The sequence below is a fragment of the Prionailurus viverrinus genome, chromosome B1, assembly GCF_022837055.1.
Source record: "Prionailurus viverrinus isolate Anna chromosome B1, UM_Priviv_1.0, whole genome shotgun sequence".
Taxonomy (NCBI): domain Eukaryota; kingdom Metazoa; phylum Chordata; class Mammalia; order Carnivora; family Felidae; genus Prionailurus; species Prionailurus viverrinus.
Window position 1 is genome coordinate 190,092,707 of NC_062564.1, and position 21,125 is coordinate 190,113,831.

The window sequence follows — 21,125 nt, forward strand, 5'->3', positions numbered from 1 at the left end:
AGTGTACTTGCCCTTGCAGCTACGCTTAATTTAATCCCTCTGTGTTTCTCCCTTACAGGATGAAAACATCATGCGCTCCATGCAGCTCTTTGAAAATGTGATTTAACTTGTCAAATGCATCCTCAAACAGACAAATGTGAACTATTGTACCACACTTAACCTTGGAGCTACCACTTTTAGCATAGATTGCTCAGCTTTACACTGAGGCATATTATGCAAACAAGCTTTGTTTTAATATAAAGCAATCCCCAAAAGATTTGAGTTTTCCAGTTACAACTTTGCATCCTTTTCATAATGCCACTGAGTTCATGGGATGTTCTAAGTCATTTCATGCCCTGTGACTCTTCAAAAAGTACAGAATCTGGCAGAGAGTTTTACTGATTCTTTAGCCATGGGATTATTCAGCTTTCCCATTACCAGTGATTTTAAAATATCAGTGTTTTTTGCTACTCAACTGTGTGTATTCAGCCCCAGGATTTTAAATGGTTTTCTAAACTATTGGCATCTGCATTTAATTTCCAGAAATTAATTTTCATGTTTGTATGCTGTAATTCCATTTATACACTAAGTAAACAAAACAAGATTACTATGATTAGTAACAAGCAAACACACAGTCCCAGTTTCTATGGATTTGCTGCTTTCTGTTAAAGATATTCATTTATCTGGCATTTTTTACAACATGAAACAAATTAGTTTATCACCAGATGTCAGCATATGCCTAATAAAGCTTATTTAATAAGCATTTCTTAATTTTTCATAATACATATTATAGCCAAGGCCTACACGATATATATAATTTTGGATTTGTTCAATCCTACAGGTGGACTATTTTCTATCTTGTCACTAAGTGGAAGTCCGTGAAGGTGTGGAACAAAGCAAGGATGTTTATAGGCATATGCAAAGGGTCAGGGTATCTGTCCTCGAGTTACATGGTAGTGCTTAGTAACAAGTAATCCCTAACAGCATTGAGGGCCTATTCCATCCCCTCTCCCTTGACTCCTTCAAGACACCTTTCTATTACATGCCATTCAGGGACAAAGAAACCTGGACTACCCCAAGGCCTATAGGGAACAAAGAGCAAGCAGAATTCACTTTGAAAGCACCAGTGACTCCATTTTATCAATAACTACCATACCAAAACTTCGTTAAAGATGAAAATAAATGCTAAGCAATTCATCTGGACTGTCTTATGATTTAGCTCATCGTAACACTCCAGCAATTCAGATTCTCTTCAATGATCTTAAGCCAAAATTGTCAAGTGGCCACAACATCACTTAGGATACACACACTTTCCCTACTTTGCAGAAATACCACAAAGACCGAGAGGCTACAGTGGGAGGAAATTAGCGACTGTCCTTGCAACACTAAATCAGGTATCTATTCTGGTGTAGAGATAGGATGTTGAGAGCCGCCCTGCTATCACCAGTGTAGACATTCAGAGTAGTACAGTACATGTACACTGAAATCCGCCATCGCGTGTTTGTGTAAACTCAATGTGCACATTTTGTATTTCAAAAAGGAAAACTAAAAGCAAATAAAATGTTTCTAACTCTACTGTCCATGTTGCAGGTATTTATTCCAACAAGCGTCAAGTACCAGATTGAAAATATCATGTCCTTCTTTTGGCACCGTCGGGCCGTGTGCACGTGTGCCTCAGGGTGGGGCTGGGTGCGATGAAGAAGAGTAAAAGCAAGACCAGTGGGCCGGCGGGTGTTTTAGCCCATGCGGTCCGCGGACATGACGGGAGCAGAGACCAGAGGAAAGAGTATCCCAGATGGGGGAACTGGGAAGGACCAGAGCTCTAAGGGGCGATGGGCATTTCTGCACTTATGACTCCTTAGAAATTACTTGTGTTCCTTGACATCCCAGCTGTGAGACTGTATCTGAGGTGATAACTGCAAAGAGGTCACTCCGTGTATTTGAGAGAAGGAGCGAGAGGGTGGTCTCCGATGGTGCTGAGACCGAAGACGGCTGCTCCCGCAGGAGTGATCCCCAATCTTCATCCCTCCCAAAGAAAATCTGCTTTGGATTCGGTGTGGTGGCTACTCATGTCCCCACAGCCTCTTCTTGCCCTCAGGATGGGAAGTCGTACTCTGGTTTTCTATTTCTCACTCCATTCCTTTCTCTTGTAGAGCGATCCAGGGTCAGCATCTACAACACCATCACTGAGGGCTATGCCTATAAAGTATGTTTTAAAAGCTTTTTAAATTAATGGTTAAACATAAGCAGGCATGACAAAATCACGGAGTGCATTTAAATGCTTTCAGATTTTAATTTCTGAAGATCTTCATGACATGAGTATCTTCAGTATTTTCAGACTACGGAATACAAAGATGACATTTACTTAAATAAAACCCAACACCTAAAGTTTAGGCAGTTTTAATAAGTTGTAATAAACAACATACTTACAAGAGAATTTACACATGTAAAAAAAATTCTTAAACTAGAATATTCTGGCATGGACTTTTTCCAAGGATTCTACATCATAAGATGCATATGTACAGACAATAATTAAAAGAGAACTCACAAATGTTTATGCATACTTTAAATTTCCATAGCTTTGATAAATGACAAAATGACAAAATGTCTAAAAATAAGCACACAGCTACAAACTGAGTGTGAAAGGGATATTATTAATACAAAGCATTAGAAAATAAATACAAATGCATCTACTATAAACCCAGTAATGGTTGTTTGCACTAAGCTGTAAATATATGAAAAACCGACCGCACAAAATTATACTACTGTAGAACTGTTTTGAACAACTCCCCATCACTGACCATTCTTTCTTGTTGATGAGTAACTTTTATTATGATTCAGTGGAACTAGGTTTACTCATCTTAAACTAGTAAGGAATGAATGGTGGCTGTGATTTACAAAAAACAACCTGAAGTGAATCTGAAAAGGTACCATAGGTGCCCATGGCCAGCATTTCACACCTGTCACCAGGAAGTAAGGAGATTTTTGTGGGCTCCTTTCTTCAACAGCATATGGAACAATATGTTGGAATTTTAGATTTGATGATGATAAGGCTTCCCTGTCAACAGAAAAAAACGTAGCTTCATTAGTATCATGCAGGGTTCCCTAACAGGCATTAATTACACCTGTAGGAACAAGCCTAAAGAAGTGTCCAACACTCAAACCACATGGAATGAGAACAGAATGATGGAATGAGAAGTGTAACATTGTTTCTGAGTTGAATACAGTATAAGTTGTCCTCTGTTTAAAAAAATGTTTAACTGGAGACTTAGTTAGGAACCAGATCACCAGTGTATGAATCCAGCTGCTGCCAGTCGCTTCCCTGTCAAATCTGGGGCTAGTTCTTTCTTTGAGCCTCAGTTTCTAGGTCTTTAAAGGGGGATAACGACAAATTCTACCCCTGAGGGCTGCAGTGATGATTAAATGGATACAATGTCTAAAAAGTACTCAAACTGAGTACCTGACAGGTAATCACTTCCCACGTGTTCAATAAAGATTGGGGTGTGTGCAAGTACGTACCTTTTCCAAGACAGATGTGCCTATGATCTAGGATGAAAATTATATCAAGGTTGAGAGTGAACCAACTGCAACTTAAGGCAGGTAGTCAACTGACTGGTTATAAGAAAATGACACTGTGACTGTAACTCACTTTCCTGTCTGCCCTGAAGCTGAGTGTTTCCATCACTGTGGCACACACAAGCCCCAAGAAATGAGAAAGTGTAATACTGAGAAGATTCTTTTAAAGACTCATCTCTACTGGGGCGCCTGAGTGGCTCAGTCGGCTGAGCGGCTGACTTCGGCTCAGGTCATGATCTCGTGGCTCGTGAGTTCGAGCCCCGCGTCAGGCTCTGTGCTGACAGCTCGGAGCCTGGAGCCTGCTTCGGATTCTGTGTCTCCCTCTCTCTCTGCCCCTAACCCACTAGCATTCTGTCTCTGTCTCTCTCAAAAATAAGTAAACATTAAAAAAAAATTTTAAAGACTCATCTCTACTATTTACAGAAGGAGAAAGATATATAAACATTTGGTTTTTGAAGACAAAGAAGAGCACTTGTTAATTTCAGGGAGGATTACAAAGTACTGAAAGCAAAAGCATAATGGTAATTAGGCCAATTTTTAATAGCACACCAACAGAAAATCTCTGATCAAATATTATTATCAAATTATTGAAATATCATGTAAGACAGAAGTCGAAAACAAGAAAAGTCTGAAGGAGCAAACAATACTTAACTTCAAAATCTTTTTTTACCCTGTATTAGCAAGATTCAAAACAACGACATCGCGTGGCAACAAGCGGAGCTCCCTGGCTGCCTGCCTCGGGAGCTCCGGGCTGCGCATGTACACCCTCTGTGTTCTCCTCCAAATCTCGTGTGTTCTGTCTGAAGTTTATTTACTCGAAAACTATGCCCTCCTCTGCACACCTACTCATGAAATCTAACATGCTGGGCCTGCCCCTTTCTTCTTGCCTGATTCCACAGGATGTGTGTAAACCAGCCGGGGAGAGTTTCAGATTGGAAGCTGTAGCATCATTATTTAACATCCGTTTACTTGCATTTCACAAGGGAGGAATTGGCAAATTATTTTGCATTCCAATTCTCAGAAGCACATCTATAAGCAAAAAGAAGTTCCCTTCTGCTGAGGACACTGGATTGGCTAGGGGATGGTTCTGTACCTCTCAACAAGGTGTCTGAATGCTAATCCTCCACACGCAATAAAGAAATCCGTTACCTAGTAGTCTAGGGACTTACCTGCTCCACCTAAACTTTATTCTAGGCATTCATCACAGAACGAATATAATCAATTTTAAAAGTCACTGTAATTGGTCAAATTAGGTAACTTAGACAAAGCTTAAACTAACGTATCTGACATTTTAAAATTGTATATGATCACACAAATTCCCTTTATAATTCCTTTAGGAAGTAGCTGCAATGAAACTAAGTTCTGCAATGTTAAAACAGTCCCATGCAAAGCTATCATTAAGATCCGATTAAATGTTGGGGCGCCTGGGTGGCTCAGCAGGTTGAGTGCTTGGCTCTTGATTTCGACTCAGTTTGTGATTCTTGAGTTTGAGCCATGCTGTGCTGACAGCCTGCAACCTACTTGGGATTCTCTCTCTCTGCTCCCCATCCCCAACCTCTCAAAATAAATAAACTTAAAAAAAAAAAAAAAGGATCTGATTACATATAATCTCCAAAACAAGACAGGATCACTGCTTTACAGAAATATTTCCAAGACTAGATTATGTGAACACTGCTTTAAATGATGAAAATTCACTTAACCTAGTTATTTGACACCCCACATATAATAATGAGATTCCCCCAGAGAGTCCCGCACATTCTTGCAAGCCAGAATAATTGGATTCATCCTTGTGTGTGTGCGTGCGCACACACGTTCCAGATAGCATGCACTTCGAGACATGATATTGTAGCCATCTGGAAATCCCATTTCAATCTTTGAAGATGGGAAGATTGTAAATTTTTTAGACAGAAAAGATGGGAAATGAAAGAAAAAGAAAAGTACTTTCTTCAACGAGCTCTCTGTGTTAATCCTTTTGTTTTCTGAATTTTCCAATGGTCTAAGCAAGAACATCCAAACTAAAGAAAAAAAACCTGTCAAGTCGCACCGCATGGAGGGTATAGTCAGTGCAGAGGAAGTGAACGGCCGTGTTAACACAATCTGGTCCGAACCCCAATGCTTAGAAACCGTGTGACCTACATAAGATGGAAGCTCCGAAGTCTCAAATGAAAATATCAACTCCACATGATAACTTGTGGTTGAAATAATAGATATCATACAGTCAGTTTCATAGTATAAAAGTAAAAAACAAAGAAGCAAACAAACAAAAACCCATGACTTAAGGAATAAGGCTTTACTTACACTCCCACCATGCTGCTCTAGCTTCTGTAATGCACTGGTGATGGGCTCTTTGAATTTCTTATCCCTCAGTCTCTTGGAAAGCTTTTAAAATAAGATTGGGAGAATGACTTGGAAAAGTAGCAATATTCACCGCAGGCATAAGTAAAACTTCACTAAGGAGTATGCTAACTAGAAATAAAATCATTGAATCCTTACCATATAGTTAAGTACACAAACACCACTTAATTTGTTTTAGATTCCAAGGCTTCTTTTAGAAAATATCTCATTGAAATTTATATACAATAGACACCACCATATTTGTTAAAACAAGTTCAGCATTATAGTTCCAGTGTCCAGCATAATACTTGGCACAGAACACAAAACAGAAGGGCAGAGAGCAACAGATTTGTCAAAATGTTGAATGTCTGAATGGAGTAATCAATCTAAAATAAGTCATTTTATATATTAGGGTGAAATTCCTGTGGCTAGTCAGGTACAACCTGCTGACCTAAAGGTTGTAAGCAAACACCTGCCAGGATCCTCTTCCTTCTCTCCTAAGGCTTCCCATATATTAAGGTTCAAGAGTCTATTCCCACTGTGTCTTCTCTCCGTCAAACACCTGGTGTTGGCGGGAACTCATCTCCCGCTATTCCTAACCTCAGCATAGCAATCCTGATAGATTCACTACCATCCCTACTCTCTATAGGCTTTGCCAGATGTTCCCAGGGTGTATGGTCTCTCCGCAGAGTAAGAAGCTAAACATCCAGTTCTAGGATCTCTCTAAATGGACTGGTCCAAGAAAAAGACAGTGAAACTATGATTGAAATACATGCCTCAACTCTGAACTACAGAAGGATGCACACAGAGAAATGCCAGCTGTGGGTTATTCCAGCAAGGACTTTAATTTTTTATTAGTGTGTGCAGTAAAAGATTAATTCCACCTAAAGAAAAGATTGGCCCTTGTCTCTGGCTCCTGGATGGGAACCTCTAAGCCCTTGGTATGATCCTGCCAGATAAGAGCGTCTTTGTTTACATGGGGCCCTTGGGCTACATGATCTCAGCTCAGCTTCTGAAGAGGCTGGAGACTAAGGTCAACCATGCAAGCAGCCAGTCATGCTTGCTTGACAGAACCCTAATATGAACCCTGGGACACCACGCTGAGGGGAGTTTCTTAGGACGGCAATACTCCATCTGTGTTGCCACATATCACTTCTGGCTGGAGGAAGCAAGCGCTGTCCAACAACTCCAGTGTGAGAGGTCAACTGGAGACTCCACACTTTGTCCTTCCTGGGCTCTGCTCTGTGCACCTCCTTGCTTTGTAGATTTTACTTGGTAGCCCTTCACTGTAATGAACTGAAACCGTGTAACAGCTTTTTGAGTTTCCCCGAGTCCTTCTAACTGTCCAGTATCCCAGTGTGTATCTGTCCTAAGGATTAAGCTACACATAACAGGAAAACGTCTCATCCTGAATACTGTTTACAGATTCACTAAAAAGCTTACAAGGAAAAACAAAGAAAATGGTGAAAAACATGACTGTGGCAATGTACAATTACAGAGGAGGGTGGATGAGCTGTCTTTATAATCCATGCTAATCAACACGGGCATAAGACCATTGTACTGTTCGTTAATTTTTGTCCCCTCCCCGACTCTCGCTCTCACTCTCTCTCTCTCTCTCTCTCTCAAAACTAAATAAACATTAAAAAAAGAAGAAGAAGAAGAATCAGATTTTTTTTAGGATTTCTGAATCTGTTAACGACTAACTGGAAGCCACTGATCACGACAAGATACAGACAGCGCATGATACGCATACACAAGCACTCTGTCATCTTTTCAGTACTTACACTTGTCAGCAGATGTTTCAGATGGTCATTCAGAGAAGGACCAACGACGACACTTAGCTGCACGAGAGCATTCAGACCTCTTGCAAACACGTCATCATCCAGGTGTACCTGGGGGGTTAGACGGTCAGGGGTACAGGGACAGAAAAGGAAAGAGGAAAGACAAGTAAGAAGAAAGGGCAAGCAGGTGGAGAAAAAAGCAAGACTGAACACTCAAAATTAGAAGATAAGCCACTAAACCCTGAATCTAAAAAATACCCTTTAATGTTATACCATCTAGAAGCAAAAAAATAAACTTCTGGCTTGACTGAAACATTAGCTTAGCTGTATCACAGCAAGCAGCAAGGCTGATGTGAGGTTTCTTACTTTCTCTAATTACTGAAAATGTCCCCGTTTACCTTTCGGATATCCTCTACAGGTGTCTTCAAGTAAGTAATCATCTGTCCCTGAATAACCATGGCTTAATTTTGCACGCACATCAAAATCACAGGTAAAGGACTCATTTGCATACAATTTGGAAGAAAAAAAGACATAAAATATTCTAAATGTACCACAGAAAGTCCAAAGGAATAGAGGATACCAGAGCCGCCTTTAGCACAGGAACCAGTCTTGGAAGCAAAGGCACAGCTTTTTCAGGAGCTCCCTGGACCAAAAGTAATTCTCTAAATCCCTCCTTTGACACGAAGGTGTATGGATGTTTAGTCTCTCTCAAACCCTGCCAAAGACAAAAAACAAACAAAACAAAACAAACAAGCAAACAAAAAAGATTTACTAAGCATCTGGTTATACTAACAACAAAATTGAATTCTTACTAGTCTAAATGAAAATCAAGTTTTATTATGGTTTTCCTAATCATGATTTATAATTTCAATAATTACAATTTCAATTAAACCCAGAAATTGTGGAACAAAGGACATACATAGGACAGGAAGAATTTCTACCCACAGGAAGGAAGGAAAAGATTTTGAACATTAAAGGAACAGAAAAAAGAAACGGAAAAGCAAGGAAAAATAAAGGAAATAAAGAAAAAGAAAGGGAGGAAGAAAATAAAAGGGGAGAGGAAGAGAGAGGAAAGGCAAATAATAAAAAAAAAAAAGAAAAAACGTAAAAGAAACCCTCACTAGGATACTGAAAACATTTTGTGTGTACTACCAAATACTGTCTGAAAGCACAGAAAATCAGCCTAAAATGATGGTTTATAATTATTGGACCTCCTACCTTTACAGTGACTTTACAGCTTGTTTAATGAGTTTCTAAAATATTGTATTTCCTTCATATATAAATATTTTATATTAAGATATTTAAAAAACATCATTTCCTATGAAAATCTTACAGAAAACCACTGTAAGATTTTAAATGTCATTTTTAACATTGGAATGTGAAATAAAAATATGAAGGGGAGCCTGAGTGGCTCAGTCAGTTGAGCGTCCGACTTTGGCTTAGGTCATGATCTCACGGTTCATGAGTTCAAGCCCCATGTTGGGCTCTGCGCTGACAGCTCAAAGCCTGGAGCCTGCTTCAGATTCTGTGTCTCCCTCTCTCTTTGCTCCTCCCCTGCTCACACTCTGTATCTCTCTCAAAAATAAGTAAGATTGAAAAATATATATATATGAAAATGACCCGTATCATTTCTTTCACCCTAAATGCATCAGAAACTATTGGATAGTACTCTTTTATGATTTAATTCATCACTTTGAGTCAAGACAGAAGAGCCACCTGACTTTTTTTGAAAACGTAATACAAAAAAAAGCAACAGCAATACTCCATCAGTTTGACTAATTATTACCTGTGAATAAGTAAAACTGGCTGCAAAGTCATGCCTAAAAATACTAATTTTCAACCAATTTGCTCTTTAGACCAAACTATCTGCTTCCAAACAGTGATCAAACACTTCTTTTCCTGGACCGCCAAGCACAGCAGCACCACTTTGGAACACAGCTTCTATCACCCTAAGGTTGTGCCTCTCCTGGTCATTGTAGAGATGAGGGATCAAGTCAAGAGAAGTGGATGTCCATAGTGGTGGTTCTGTCAGTACTTTTCCATTATTAAATAAGTAGAAGGAAAGGCTAATAATGTACCCAACACAGAAATAAAGGCATTGGTGTTTGGAAAATAATTATTTAAAGCACTGACTTTATGTAATCTCAACTAAACACAGAGTCCATTTAGGGACTCTCAAAATTAAAGAACTCCCCTCACCTTCCTCACTTTGTGATTAGCTAGAGCATTTTTTTTTTTAATGTTTATTTTTGAGAGAGAGAGTGAGTGGGCAGGTGCACCAGCTCATGGGGGAGGGGCAGGAGAGAGAGAGAGAATCCCAAGCAGGCTCCTCACGGTCAGCCCAGACCCAGATGCGGGGCCTGACCTGATCTCACGTACTGTGCGATCATGACCTGAGCCGAAATCAAGAGTGGGATGTTTAATCAACTGAGCCACCCAGGCACCCCTAATTGGACCATGTTTTCAAAGGTGTCACTATAGTTGTGATTCATCTAAAAAATGATCTGCTACCATATACAAAAGGTTTAAAAAAATTTTTTAAACTAATGAAACACTGATACATTTTTAAGTTTTTAATACCAAGTTTAAAAGACTTTGATCAAAACTGAATTTCAAAATAGGCTACCCATAAAAATATGCTGTTATTAAACCAAAATAATCTTGTAAGCAGAGATATAAATTAAGAAAAACAAAGACCAACAAAAATGATCCTAACTCTTAAAAAAGACAAGTATCTGTAACTTAAACATAAGACAACTGGCTAGTTCATTTCTCAACTTGTGACTCTAAGGGAATAAATTTCACAGAAGAGATCACTGATCCACTTGAAGCTAATACTCTGCCAACTTTTTCCTGACATGTTAAAAAATATAAGGAATCTATCAAAAATTTTCTTAAAATCCTCTACAAAAACGATCTCCCTGACATTCGACTTAAAATGTACAGGTGGGCAAAAGCCCAGAGGATTTTCCAAAAGGACGTTTAGGTAGTTAGTATCAGTTCCCTAAAAAACATATCACATTCACGTTAAACATGACTAGTTGTATAGAAATAGATCAACCACTCATTGCTATCTGATGTAGTTTACGTTAAACCACTGATGTTCTCCTGATATGACTCATTCAATATGATCCCAAGTACTTTTTTGGAATTAAGTGTGAATATTTCATCTACTTATCTACAAATCCCTGTGTAGACTAAGTTGTTTATAAAGCTGATTAATCAGTTTCTAATAAACATATACTGATCATAATTAGTTCCTAAGGGAGCGTTGGTGTTTTAATGACTTTGGCTTGGCTCTTATTCCAAAAGCATAAAATAAGATTTACTGATGCGTTGTGAAGTAACATTTAATACAGTTTTTAAGGTTTTTTTTTTTCCGTAAACACTCAGGAGAAATGGAAATCACACATACCTCTGCTAAAGTAATAAGAAGAGGATCAAATGGAAGATTTTCAGGAGGACATTCCCACTGCAATCTGTGTTTCACTGAACCATGGACCAATCTAAAATAACAAACACTGGTAAACACAACACGGACAATGTAATTATATATTAAACACTAATTCTCTAACACATTCAGACTCTTTCCAGAACATAACCATATTAGAACTATTCTGTAACATGTAGGACTATCATGGCTTGCAACGTTATTACGAAGGCATCTCACACAGCAAAGTCTGTAACCCCACACTCCTATCCTTTCAGCAAAACAGTTTCGTGGCAAAACTAAACTCCACATGTGTTCAGCCTACAGTGTAGGGAGTTCAAGCATGCTGCCATCTGTGAGTCTTAACACAAATGCTACACTTGACATGTTTAAGTCATAATTATAACAAAATAGGTAACCTACCAATGTGCAAAGAAATGTGATAATTAGAAACAGTAACATGTTTTATATGGAACATTATTTTTCAGATACAGATTCTTTAACCCTCATGATCTAAATACAAGCCAGATTTCCCCTCTGTTACGCAAAAGAAAACAGAGGCCAGGAGGTGAAACAGCCCATGCAGGGTTACAAAATGGTAGCCCCTTGCACTGGTCACTGCTGCTGCTGTTGCTTTTTTAATTTTTTTTTTTTTTATTAACAGCTTTACTGAGTCATAACCAACATGCAACAAACTGTACATGGTTATGAAGTGTAACATTTGATACAGGTTTTGATATATAAATACATCAAGAGAACCCTCATCATAACCATGACAGTGAACTTACTCAAGACGCTCAAATGTTTCTTCACCCTTTTGTAATGTTCTCAACCTCTTGACACCCTTTTTAGTGTTATTTTCTTAATAGCAAGAGGCCTCGGTAACATTTTTACAATTTTAGCAACCATGATTGCTTAGAGTGGAGGCGGGGGGGGGGGGGGGGGGGGTGTAAGAATATGTAAATATGGTTTTGACTCAGAATAAAATAAAAAAATAATAACAATAAAGTGAGGAATGCCTCTTGAACTCATTTCTCCAAATCTGCAAATACCATTAAAAACTACATTTCCTGAATTTTAGAAAACAACAAAAAGAATGTTGTGGTTATTCTTTCCACAATGAAAATGACATTTCCCATTACCTAGAACGGCTAAAACTGGATACACTTAGAAGAAAGAAATGTTTCTTGGTAGTGAAATCTTAAAATGGTATCATTCTATCAGTAACTATATCGTTTTCTTTAAAACACTTCTGATGTCTATCACAAAAGGTGGCAAAAACTGTATCAAAAGTGAGGAAGAACTACCGTATGTACTCATTAATAAATATAATTTCAATAAATACAACTTTTTGAAATTTTTCAAATGTCATTTCAAAAACTAATGAAACAGGGTATTATGCTAAGTGAAATTAGTCAGAGAAAGACAAAAATCATATGACTTCAGTCATATAAGGACTTTAAGAGACAAAACAGATGAACATAAGGGAAGGGAAACAAAAATAATATAAAAACCTGGAGGGGTACAAAACAGAAGAGACTCATAAATATGGAGAACAAACTGAGGGTTGCTGGAGGGATTGTGGGAGAGGGGACGGGCTAAAGGGGTAAGGGGCATTAAGGAATCTACTCCTGAAATCATTGTTGCACTATATGCTAACTAATTTGGGCGTAAATTTTAAAAAATAAAAAATAAAATAAGAAAAAATAATCTCCATAAAAAAAAAAAACCCAAAACAACAACAACAACAAAAAACTAATGAAACAATTCCATTCAATTGTAAACTTTCAGTTTCAGACTATTTACTCGCAACTTGCCCGAGGCTATGAATGCTTATATTGTTTCAGAAACTGGTTAATTCAATTTCCTAAATTACAGATCTATTTGTAATTCTATTTTGAACTGAAATGATTTTCTTCAACAATGTCTCACGATCTACCCCAGTCCAACAGCCAAAGTGTAAATAAGTCACCTTTATTGCAACCTCCTAGTATATAAAATTTTCAGTACATTTAAACTAAATACTGTTATTGATTTGACTCAGTTATTTTGAATAATCTGGTCAGTTATCATCCGTACTGATTTACCTGCAAGGAATACCTCCTTTAGAGTAAATAGCCGCAAATGCAGAAGGGGCTCGGGACTGTTCACCAAACTGAAAGAAAAAGACGACAGGAATGCAGTAAGTATACCATCACCTCCACTCTGTGATACCTGCCCGATTTTAATCCTGCTGAGGTCAGAGGCAAAGGGACATCCTGACTTTTCACCCACGATGATGGTATCAAGTGCATCACTCGACTCAGCAGCACACCTGAGGAAAACGATCAGTCCCCTCAGTACTGGACCCACAACCACAGCCACAAACTGTGTATTTCTTTTTAGCCCCTAACTTGTTTCAGAAGGCGTGAAGGCACTGGGATCACATATATAATATAGACAAATACTATTATTCGAACACCATAAATAAATATAACAAAGATAATACATCTTCCTACCCTCCCCCACTGTGACCTCTCAACGTGAGGGCTACATGGGGAAGAAGTGTTAGGTACAGGGAAAGCAGAATGGTCTTCAGTCGCCAGCACATCTCCTACTTGTCCTCCAGTCAAATATGGATGGTCTGGATGGTCCAGAACCTGTAATCTCTCCCAAATGGTTTCACGCTTCTACAAAAAGCAAAGGCTTACGATAGGCAGGAGTGACAGAGCTGAAGGTGGAGCAAGGCTCTCACAAACATGTGCTCAGATGTGTTTGCTTAGATATATAACTTCACAACTTTGTTTGTCCACATATTATCTTAAGAATAAATTAATTCTGGGGGTGACTGGGTGGCTCCGTTAGTTAAGTGTCCGACTTTGGCTCATGTCAGGATCTCATGGTTTGTGAGTTCAAGCCCCACATGGGGCTCTCCGCTCTCAGCACAGAGCCCGCTTAGGATCCTCTGTCTCCCTCTCTCTCTGCCCCTCCCCTGCTCGCACTCTCTCTCTCAAAAATAAATAAACATCAAAAAAAAAAAAAAAAGTTAAAAAACAAAAAAATACATTAACTCTGTATCTATTCCCAAAGATCATTTAAGAGATGATCAATCACAATGGTTAAATAATCACAACATACATGATTTCAATACAGTTGATCCTTAGAGAATTTAGGCACAAAAAGTTAATATTTTATCACACAGTACTTTGAACATAATCAAAGAAAATATAGTTGTCTAAATTATAAAATATAAACAGACTAATCTTTTTTAAAGATACAACTAGATAAAAATATTTTTCAATCACTTGCAGTAATTTAAAAATATATTTAAGGGTATAAGTTTAGAATTAGCCTTTTTTCCTCTGGAAAAACACATGTTTGAAGTTAAAACACACAGATGAAATGTCATTAACACATAATACTATAATAGGAGATTCATTTACAAAGTTCAACCCACATTCTGCATAATAATTCACAGAAATAGTAATGTTTCATTCATTTAATTACAATTCCTACTAAGAAAAATTTATTTTAAAAACTGTTTTCAAGTAATTGATATCAGATAAGGAAACTTGAAAAAGTGTTTGTTGAAGTGGGGGGAAAAATTAAGACAAATTAGGACTACAAACACTTTTTTAGTTCTGCCACCTATTAGGAACTGATTTTACTTTTTGGACCTACAGATCATGTAAATAATCCCTAAATATCCAACAACCACCAAGACAAAATTTCTGATTGAAATTCTAAGCCATTCCATTCTTTTCCTTTAATTTTTAACTCATTTTAGAGATAATCATAGCTTTATCTTCCAAGTCCCACATTATCAATTTTTTTTCTACCAGTGGGTTCATTTTATCAATCTTTACCAAATTTTACCAAAATTCCATTACCATGAAAAAAACTATAGTCCCTTCAGTTTTTAACAATATCATCACACACTAGATTTCAACTAGTGTGTAAAATAATCAACATTAAATATACTTCACTATACTGAGTTTCAACACATGTAATTTTTGATCCAAGTGAAGTGCTCAAAATTTACACACATTGAAGTGTATAAATTATAGGTACGTAGACTGGTGAATTCTCCAAAACAGTGGGGTAACAACATGCAGGTGTGGAAAACCTGAATGTGACCAGCACCCTAGGAACCTCTGCCGTGCCTCGTCCCAGTCACTAGCCACCTTTTTCCCTAATGGTGACTTCTGTCCTGACTTCTGACTGACTTACTCTGGTTTGGTAGCTTTTACAGATCTTGGACATGGTCTTGTCTAATATCCTCTATTCTCAGGTCAAGTCATTATTTCCCCAAACTTTCCTTAATTAGTAATAAAATTTAAGGTTAGGGCCACTAAATATTACTACTTTACAAAGTTCTTTCCCCAAAGAGAGGAAGAGAACAGAAGTGTCACCATGAATCTCTCAATTAAACGTGGGAAAAAGAAGCAAGGGCAAGGAGAGAGGAGGGCATTCTCCGGGAGTCCCACTCCTCTGACACTGTGCAGTTTACAGAAAGAAGCAAAGCAACACATATGCTTACACAATTTTTCACTTGGAAAGTCAGAAAATTTCCTGCCCTTGGCCAGTTCATCGTACCCTTTCTATGTTTTACCCGCCATCAAAATCAGTGTCTCAGCCATTCTCATAATCCCTTTTAAAGGCTGAAACCAGGATCATCTTACCCTACGCAAGGTTGGGCCACACACTGCCTGGTGTTGTAGCACACGTGTGCTCACTTTCTGGATAATTCAGTGATCTACACACTTAACGATTATCCACTTTCATGCGCGTAAATCTCCTATTTGTGAAATGTGGTTAAATTGCTGTCAGAAGGCAAAGGGAGGCTGGTACTATAGAGGCATTTCCTGGGGAGCTAATTTATAAATCAAAGCAAAATAGGGACGTTTATGCAACTATGGAAGCATGTGGTTCCTCCCAGGTCAATTGAATACAAGTTTACTCACTGACATTAGGAAGTAGCAGAACTAAAGAAAATAAAAAATAAAGCTGATATGCAATTCATCTTACACTCTACGGTACTGCTCCATGAATGTGACAGGATACGCCACAACTGGTTATTCCCCATTTGACACCTTCTCATTTCCACAGTTACATCATCATTATTTCCATTCTTCATCATGATTACCATATGCCCTTCATCACTAGCCTAAATGTAACAAAACAAAACAAAACAATGCCTACAAGGCAGTCCTGACTGTCTTTTGTGCCTACCGGGTTAATTGTCTTAGGGTTAAGTTTATCACTTGGTCGAGGATGAAATTTTCTTGCAGACTCTGGAGAACTGGTTGATGATGAGGATTTGCCTTGTTGAACTGCAGTCCTATGTTTAATTTGTATGCTCGATGATGTCCTTTGATCACAGTTATCTGGAAAAAATGGAAGATCAACAACAACAAAAGAGGTGGAAGAGATAAAGCTCACTCTTATCCATCTGTGTAACAGAATGTGTCACTAACCCAATTCATCTCTTCATTTAAAAAGCAATGTTCTGTACCTGCCCCTCTGTTTCTCAGCTGAACGCCTCCGTGGCACTCTGATTTCTGCATTGCTTCCCTTTCACGCCTGCAGTTAAATGCAACTTGATTTCAGAATTTGGGGAGTAAGAGATGCATTAACAACATAAAGACCCAAACAGAACAGAGTAAATAATATAGTAAAAGACACACAAAAAAGATATGGCATGGAGCAAAATACCCCAAAGACCAATGAAAAAATACAAAATTATGTCAACTTCAGCATCAATAACAGTAAATGAAAAACAATCTGTAAAAAAATAAGATAAATAAAATAAACATTTTTTTCCCATTCAAACTGTCAAAATAAGCTTTTAGAAACTCAACTGCAGACCTCTGGCTATAGTCAGAAAACATGGACTGGATTTCTGAAAGGAGTAAGAGGTTGGCACATCCCCTGGCGTCTCTATCTTCTCTGGTCTCTGCATTTCCAAAGGCCCAAAGGCTAACACCTGCATATCAAGTCCGACTTTTCAAGACATAATGACCTCTCCTAGTCAAGGTACCAAAGCTCCTTAACCTGAACATAACCAAAACTACGGTTATCACACTGAAGTTATGGACCTCTTGTTAATTCAAGGTACCACCAATTTTCTGGTCCCTCAGGCTAAAAGACTTAAGAGCACTGCTATCTTCTTTTCCTTCACTTCTTACAGATGTAATCAATGTGGTGTGATGAGGTGGAAGCCGCTTTAGGCTCAGATCTGGGTCTACACCCTCATCTCTACCAATTACCAGGTTTATGAATTAGGTAGATCATTTAATCTCCCCAAGCCGGGATTTCCAGACATTTTAAAAGCAGAGGATAATACAAGCCTATACAGGCTGTTACTGAGGAGTAAAGAAGGCATTTTATCAAGTTGCTCAACCAGCCAGCGATGGTTCACTTCTCCCTCTTCCACGCTTTCCTCTTTTCCGCTAATGGGAGGACTCTAGTTCCCAGTGATGATTTTCTGCCTAATCATAAACTCCTATGTCTACCAAGCAATCCTCCACCACACGCACCTGGATTCATATACCCAACTGCCTGCTGGTATTTCTAGGTCTGGCTCCAGTCCCAAATTCCATGCGGTCTTTCCTGATCTCCTGTTTCTCAAATGTGTACGTCCATGGCACTCTTGATTTCTGCACTATCTCCTCATTTCTACTTGATTACTCCACTCCCTCACTGCACAGCACTCTAGTCATTCTTCCACTAGAGCATTTCCCACTCTAAGCCTTTAGAATTGCTATTAAATAGATAACTACCCTGGGGTGCCTGGGTGGCTCAGTCAATTAAGTGTTGGACTCCTGATTTCGGCTCAGGTCATAATCTCAGAGTTCCTGGGTTCAAGCACCACAGCAGACTCCTCTCAGAGCCTGCTTGGGGTTCTCTCTCTCCTTCTCTCTCTGCCCCTCCCCCCACATGTGTGCATGCTCTCTCTCAAAATAAAGTTTAAAATATGTGTGCATAGGGGCGCCTGGGTGGCTCAGTCGGTTAGGTGGTCGACTTCGGCTCAGGTCATGATTTCGTGGTCCGTGAGTTTGAGCCCCGCATCGGGCTCTGTGCTGACAGCTCAGAGCCTGGAGCCTGTTTCAGATTCTGTGTCTCCCTCTCTCTGACCCTCCCCCATTCATGCTCTGTCTCTCTCTGTCTCAAAAATAAATAAACGTTAAAAAATAATAATAATAAAATAAAAAAATAAAAAAATAAAATGTGTGTATATACATATATACACATATATACATATACACATACATACATACACATACACACACACACATACACACACACGCATATAACTACTCCTCAACTACACTGTAAGATCTTCCTTTAAGGCAACATAGATGAAGTCTTCTTCCACTTCCAAATGAGTTTTTCAAATATTGGAGACACAGACTCCTTCATTTTCTCTTCTTCAGGATAAACATTGATGCTTTGGCAAGCGATTCCTCATGAGATGATTTTAATCCACTTGCCAAATTAGAATTCTTCACAAGGAGGACAAAACTCCGTTAACTCAGCCCCAAGATAGTTCAAACATGATGTGACCACATCCAAGTGCCTTGCAAAGATAAATTAAATGTAAGATCGTTTCATAAACAGAACAATTTTCATTCACCTAATTTCCTCATCTTACTACCAGCAGATGACTTACTTCCCAATATCACACTTCACTTTCATTCTTAAGGCATTTACCAGAATTATGGTAATTAATGGCTCATTAAATTTGTCAGATAATATTCTAAGTCAAGATAAGCCAGGCTTTAAATATTTCGACCGAACACTGCACTTCAGTGAATATTCAACAAGTATTTACTATCATGCCAGGTCTCAGTTTTGAGAATTTCCTGATGGGAACAGCATGATCTAAGTTTCTGTATGTATGTATGCATATAAGTATGTATCAATCAATCAATCAATCTGTGTCTCTGTTTCTTCAACTCTATAATTGGGGACAATTACAGTAACTGCTCTTAATGTTGATGAAGACTAATGAATTAATATTTCTTTTGATCATAAATTGTAATAGCTGTCACAGCTGAAAATGAAGCATCACAAAGATCCTACCCACAAACACAAAAAGAGCAGAGTTGGACACATCAAACCATGATGCATAGTTTTCAACACTACCTACCAAATCTACAAAAGTTTGTAGGAACAACTAAATTTCTATCTTCTTTCATGTGAAAAAGATGTTCCTGAAAGGTACCTCCAAGAAGGTGCTGCATTATATTTTGAATGAATTCAAAGAGCCGTTGAAAGTCTTCATTTTGAAAAACTTTGAAACATGCCAGAAAATTGAGCCTCCAAAGGTTTTACACATACAGGGCAGTTTTTATGTATAACATATTTAGGTAAATTTCAGCAGTCATTTCAAAACACACCTACACGACGCAAACATTTCTGTGTTCACTTTCAAAACACCCTAGAGGCTTGCTTTCCAAAACAATTATTTTTCACCTATTATTAAAAGAATCCACCTGTACCTTACAAATTAAGTCTGCTCAATTTTTTAAAATGATACCCATCTGGGAGCATACCACTGACAACAAAACCAGAACATGAGTTGTTTGTAAAAGAAAAAAGACTTACTTCATCTTACACTCAACAACTCTTTTAAGTATTTTTTCATTAAATAACATGAGGAGGGTGGTGTAAAGAGGTAATAATGGTGGAAGGAAGTGAAAAGGTAAGGACTGCTTTGTGCTACAAATATTATCGCAGTCACCTCTCATTCTTTTACAAAACAATATAAAGATTCTAAACAGGCACTAGAATCCACTTGAACCAAACGTCTAAACTATGTCATAATACCAGAGAGCAAGCAAATCAAGCAGGGCCCCAACAGCAGAACCCTCCTTTTCCCTCCTTAGGTGCCGCGGATCATCCGAAAGGGGCCACAGACATCCATGTCAGCGCTAGGAAAAGCCTACTTCGGTTTTCATTGTTTTGGACAGCTCACATCCTATTTCTTTCCCTATATGCACTTTCTTCCGGGACCACGCTTTGAGACCACCGCACTAAAAGGCTTGCTAAATTCTCAAGGGGCAGAGGCCACTTTTTTTCCTACTCTCTCATCCGTTGTTCAGAAAGTTCCAGAAGTGACAGGCATCCCACTGAAGAAGCCGTGACCCATCTCTAAAGCTCCTTCAAATTCCAGAGTGCAGCCACAGAGCCCAATATCCACCTATCTCAATCCCTTTTTTACCATAAATCCACAGGGCCAATATTAAGGGTCTTAAATTTGCTTCCATTTTCCTACCCTCTTCCTCTCTAACACCACACTCTTCCAAACACTTAAGACCCGTTCAGGGACAGAGTGGTGTCAAAGTTGGAAAATCAGGAGGACGTGTAGGAAAAAAATCCAGAAAAACAGAGTTGAGTGTTTTGGGGGGGGGTTTGGCTTTTTTGTTTTGTTTTAAGGAGCCGGGGAGCGGGGAGGAGGAAGGGCTGGCTACTTTCCGCCAAAGCCTCACCCCGGGAAAGGAAAGGTGCGCTCTCGGCGCTCGGCAGCTTCAAGGTCCTTAGCAACGAGTCCGGCGGCCCTAGAGACAGGCCAGCCCGGAAGCCTGCAGGGCGGAGACGGCGCGGGCGGCACGGCGGGATCCCCGCACCCCTGGCCCACGGCACCCGGTACCCGATCCTACCGCGCCTCTCTCCCGCGGCAATACGCACGCCGGCCGCCACGCCGGCTGGCACTTTCGCCCTGCGCCCGTTGGGCCAACTACCCACTCGCGTCACCGACCGCCGGGGTTCGGGAAAACGAGGCTTCGCGCGATCCCCGGATCTGGCCGCGCCGTGCAGTGACGTCAGACGCACGCAGCGTCCTCTAAGCCTTTAGCAGGAAGGCTGCGGAGGCGCCGGGCGGAAGAGGGTTGTCCTGGCAACGAGGCGCCGGGGGCTGGCGTTGCGTGGTGGCGAAGGGGCACCGTGTGGAGGGTCTTTGAGGACTGATGACAGGTGCAGGGAGCAGAGGAGAGCACAGACTCCTAGTTCCCTGCACCACAATCTCTCCCTAGTCCCTGTAC

General features: G+C 39.4%; 2 protein-coding genes across 10 annotated transcripts in view; one reads left to right on the forward strand and one right to left on the reverse strand.

Annotated features, from left to right (window-relative positions):
• KCNIP4 (potassium voltage-gated channel interacting protein 4) overlaps positions 1 to 136 on the forward strand; it is a 226,810-nt gene extending 226,674 nt beyond the window's left edge. For both annotated transcript variants that reach the window (XM_047856305.1, XM_047856306.1), the window contains exon 8: positions 59 to 136. In XM_047856305.1, the coding sequence (XP_047712261.1) occupies positions 59 to 106 (48 nt within the window). In that variant the 3' untranslated portion in view covers positions 107 to 136. The remainder of the gene's footprint in view (positions 1 to 58) is intronic.
• A 1,446-nt stretch (positions 137 to 1,582) lies between these two features.
• PACRGL (parkin coregulated like) lies at positions 1,583 to 20,883 on the reverse strand. 8 transcript variants are annotated; one of them, XM_047857097.1, is made up of 10 exons: positions 19,690 to 20,549; positions 16,595 to 16,662; positions 16,312 to 16,466; positions 13,188 to 13,255; positions 11,086 to 11,176; positions 8,251 to 8,385; positions 7,674 to 7,781; positions 5,854 to 5,934; positions 2,940 to 3,037; positions 1,583 to 2,178 (listed from the first exon to the last, which is right to left on the reverse strand). In XM_047857097.1, the coding sequence occupies exons 1-9, from the start codon at positions 19,830 to 19,832 to the stop codon at positions 2,981 to 2,983; spliced, it is 906 nt and encodes a 301-aa protein (XP_047713053.1). In that variant the 5' UTR covers positions 19,833 to 20,549; the 3' UTR covers positions 1,583 to 2,178; positions 2,940 to 2,980. The 8 variants fall into 8 exon arrangements, 7 of the variants coding, with proteins under 7 accessions (XP_047713053.1, XP_047713056.1, XP_047713054.1 ...); XM_047857100.1 differs by lacking the exon at positions 1,583 to 2,178 and adding an exon at positions 18,413 to 18,658 and having other exon boundaries at positions 2,249 to 3,037; positions 19,690 to 20,547; XM_047857098.1 differs by lacking the exons at positions 1,583 to 2,178; positions 19,690 to 20,549 and adding an exon at positions 20,745 to 20,883 and having other exon boundaries at positions 2,249 to 3,037.
• Positions 20,884 to 21,125: the final 242 nt, after the last annotated feature.

What these genes read in the sequence shown, in the direction of transcription:
- PACRGL (XM_047857097.1), bottom strand. Translation starts at nt 19,832, where the DNA reads ATGAGAGGTGACTGCGATAATATTTGTAGCACAAAGCAGTCCTTACCT. An exon ending in CTGTGCTAAAGGCGGCTCTG is followed by an intron (nt 7,782 to 8,250) that starts GTATCCTCTATT and finishes CTAACCCCCCAG; the next exon opens with GTACACCTGGATGATGACGT. An exon ending in TGAAACATCTGCTGACAAGT is followed by an intron (nt 5,935 to 7,673) that starts GTAAGTACTGAA and finishes TTATTTTAAAAG; the next exon opens with CTTTCCAAGAGACTGAGGGA.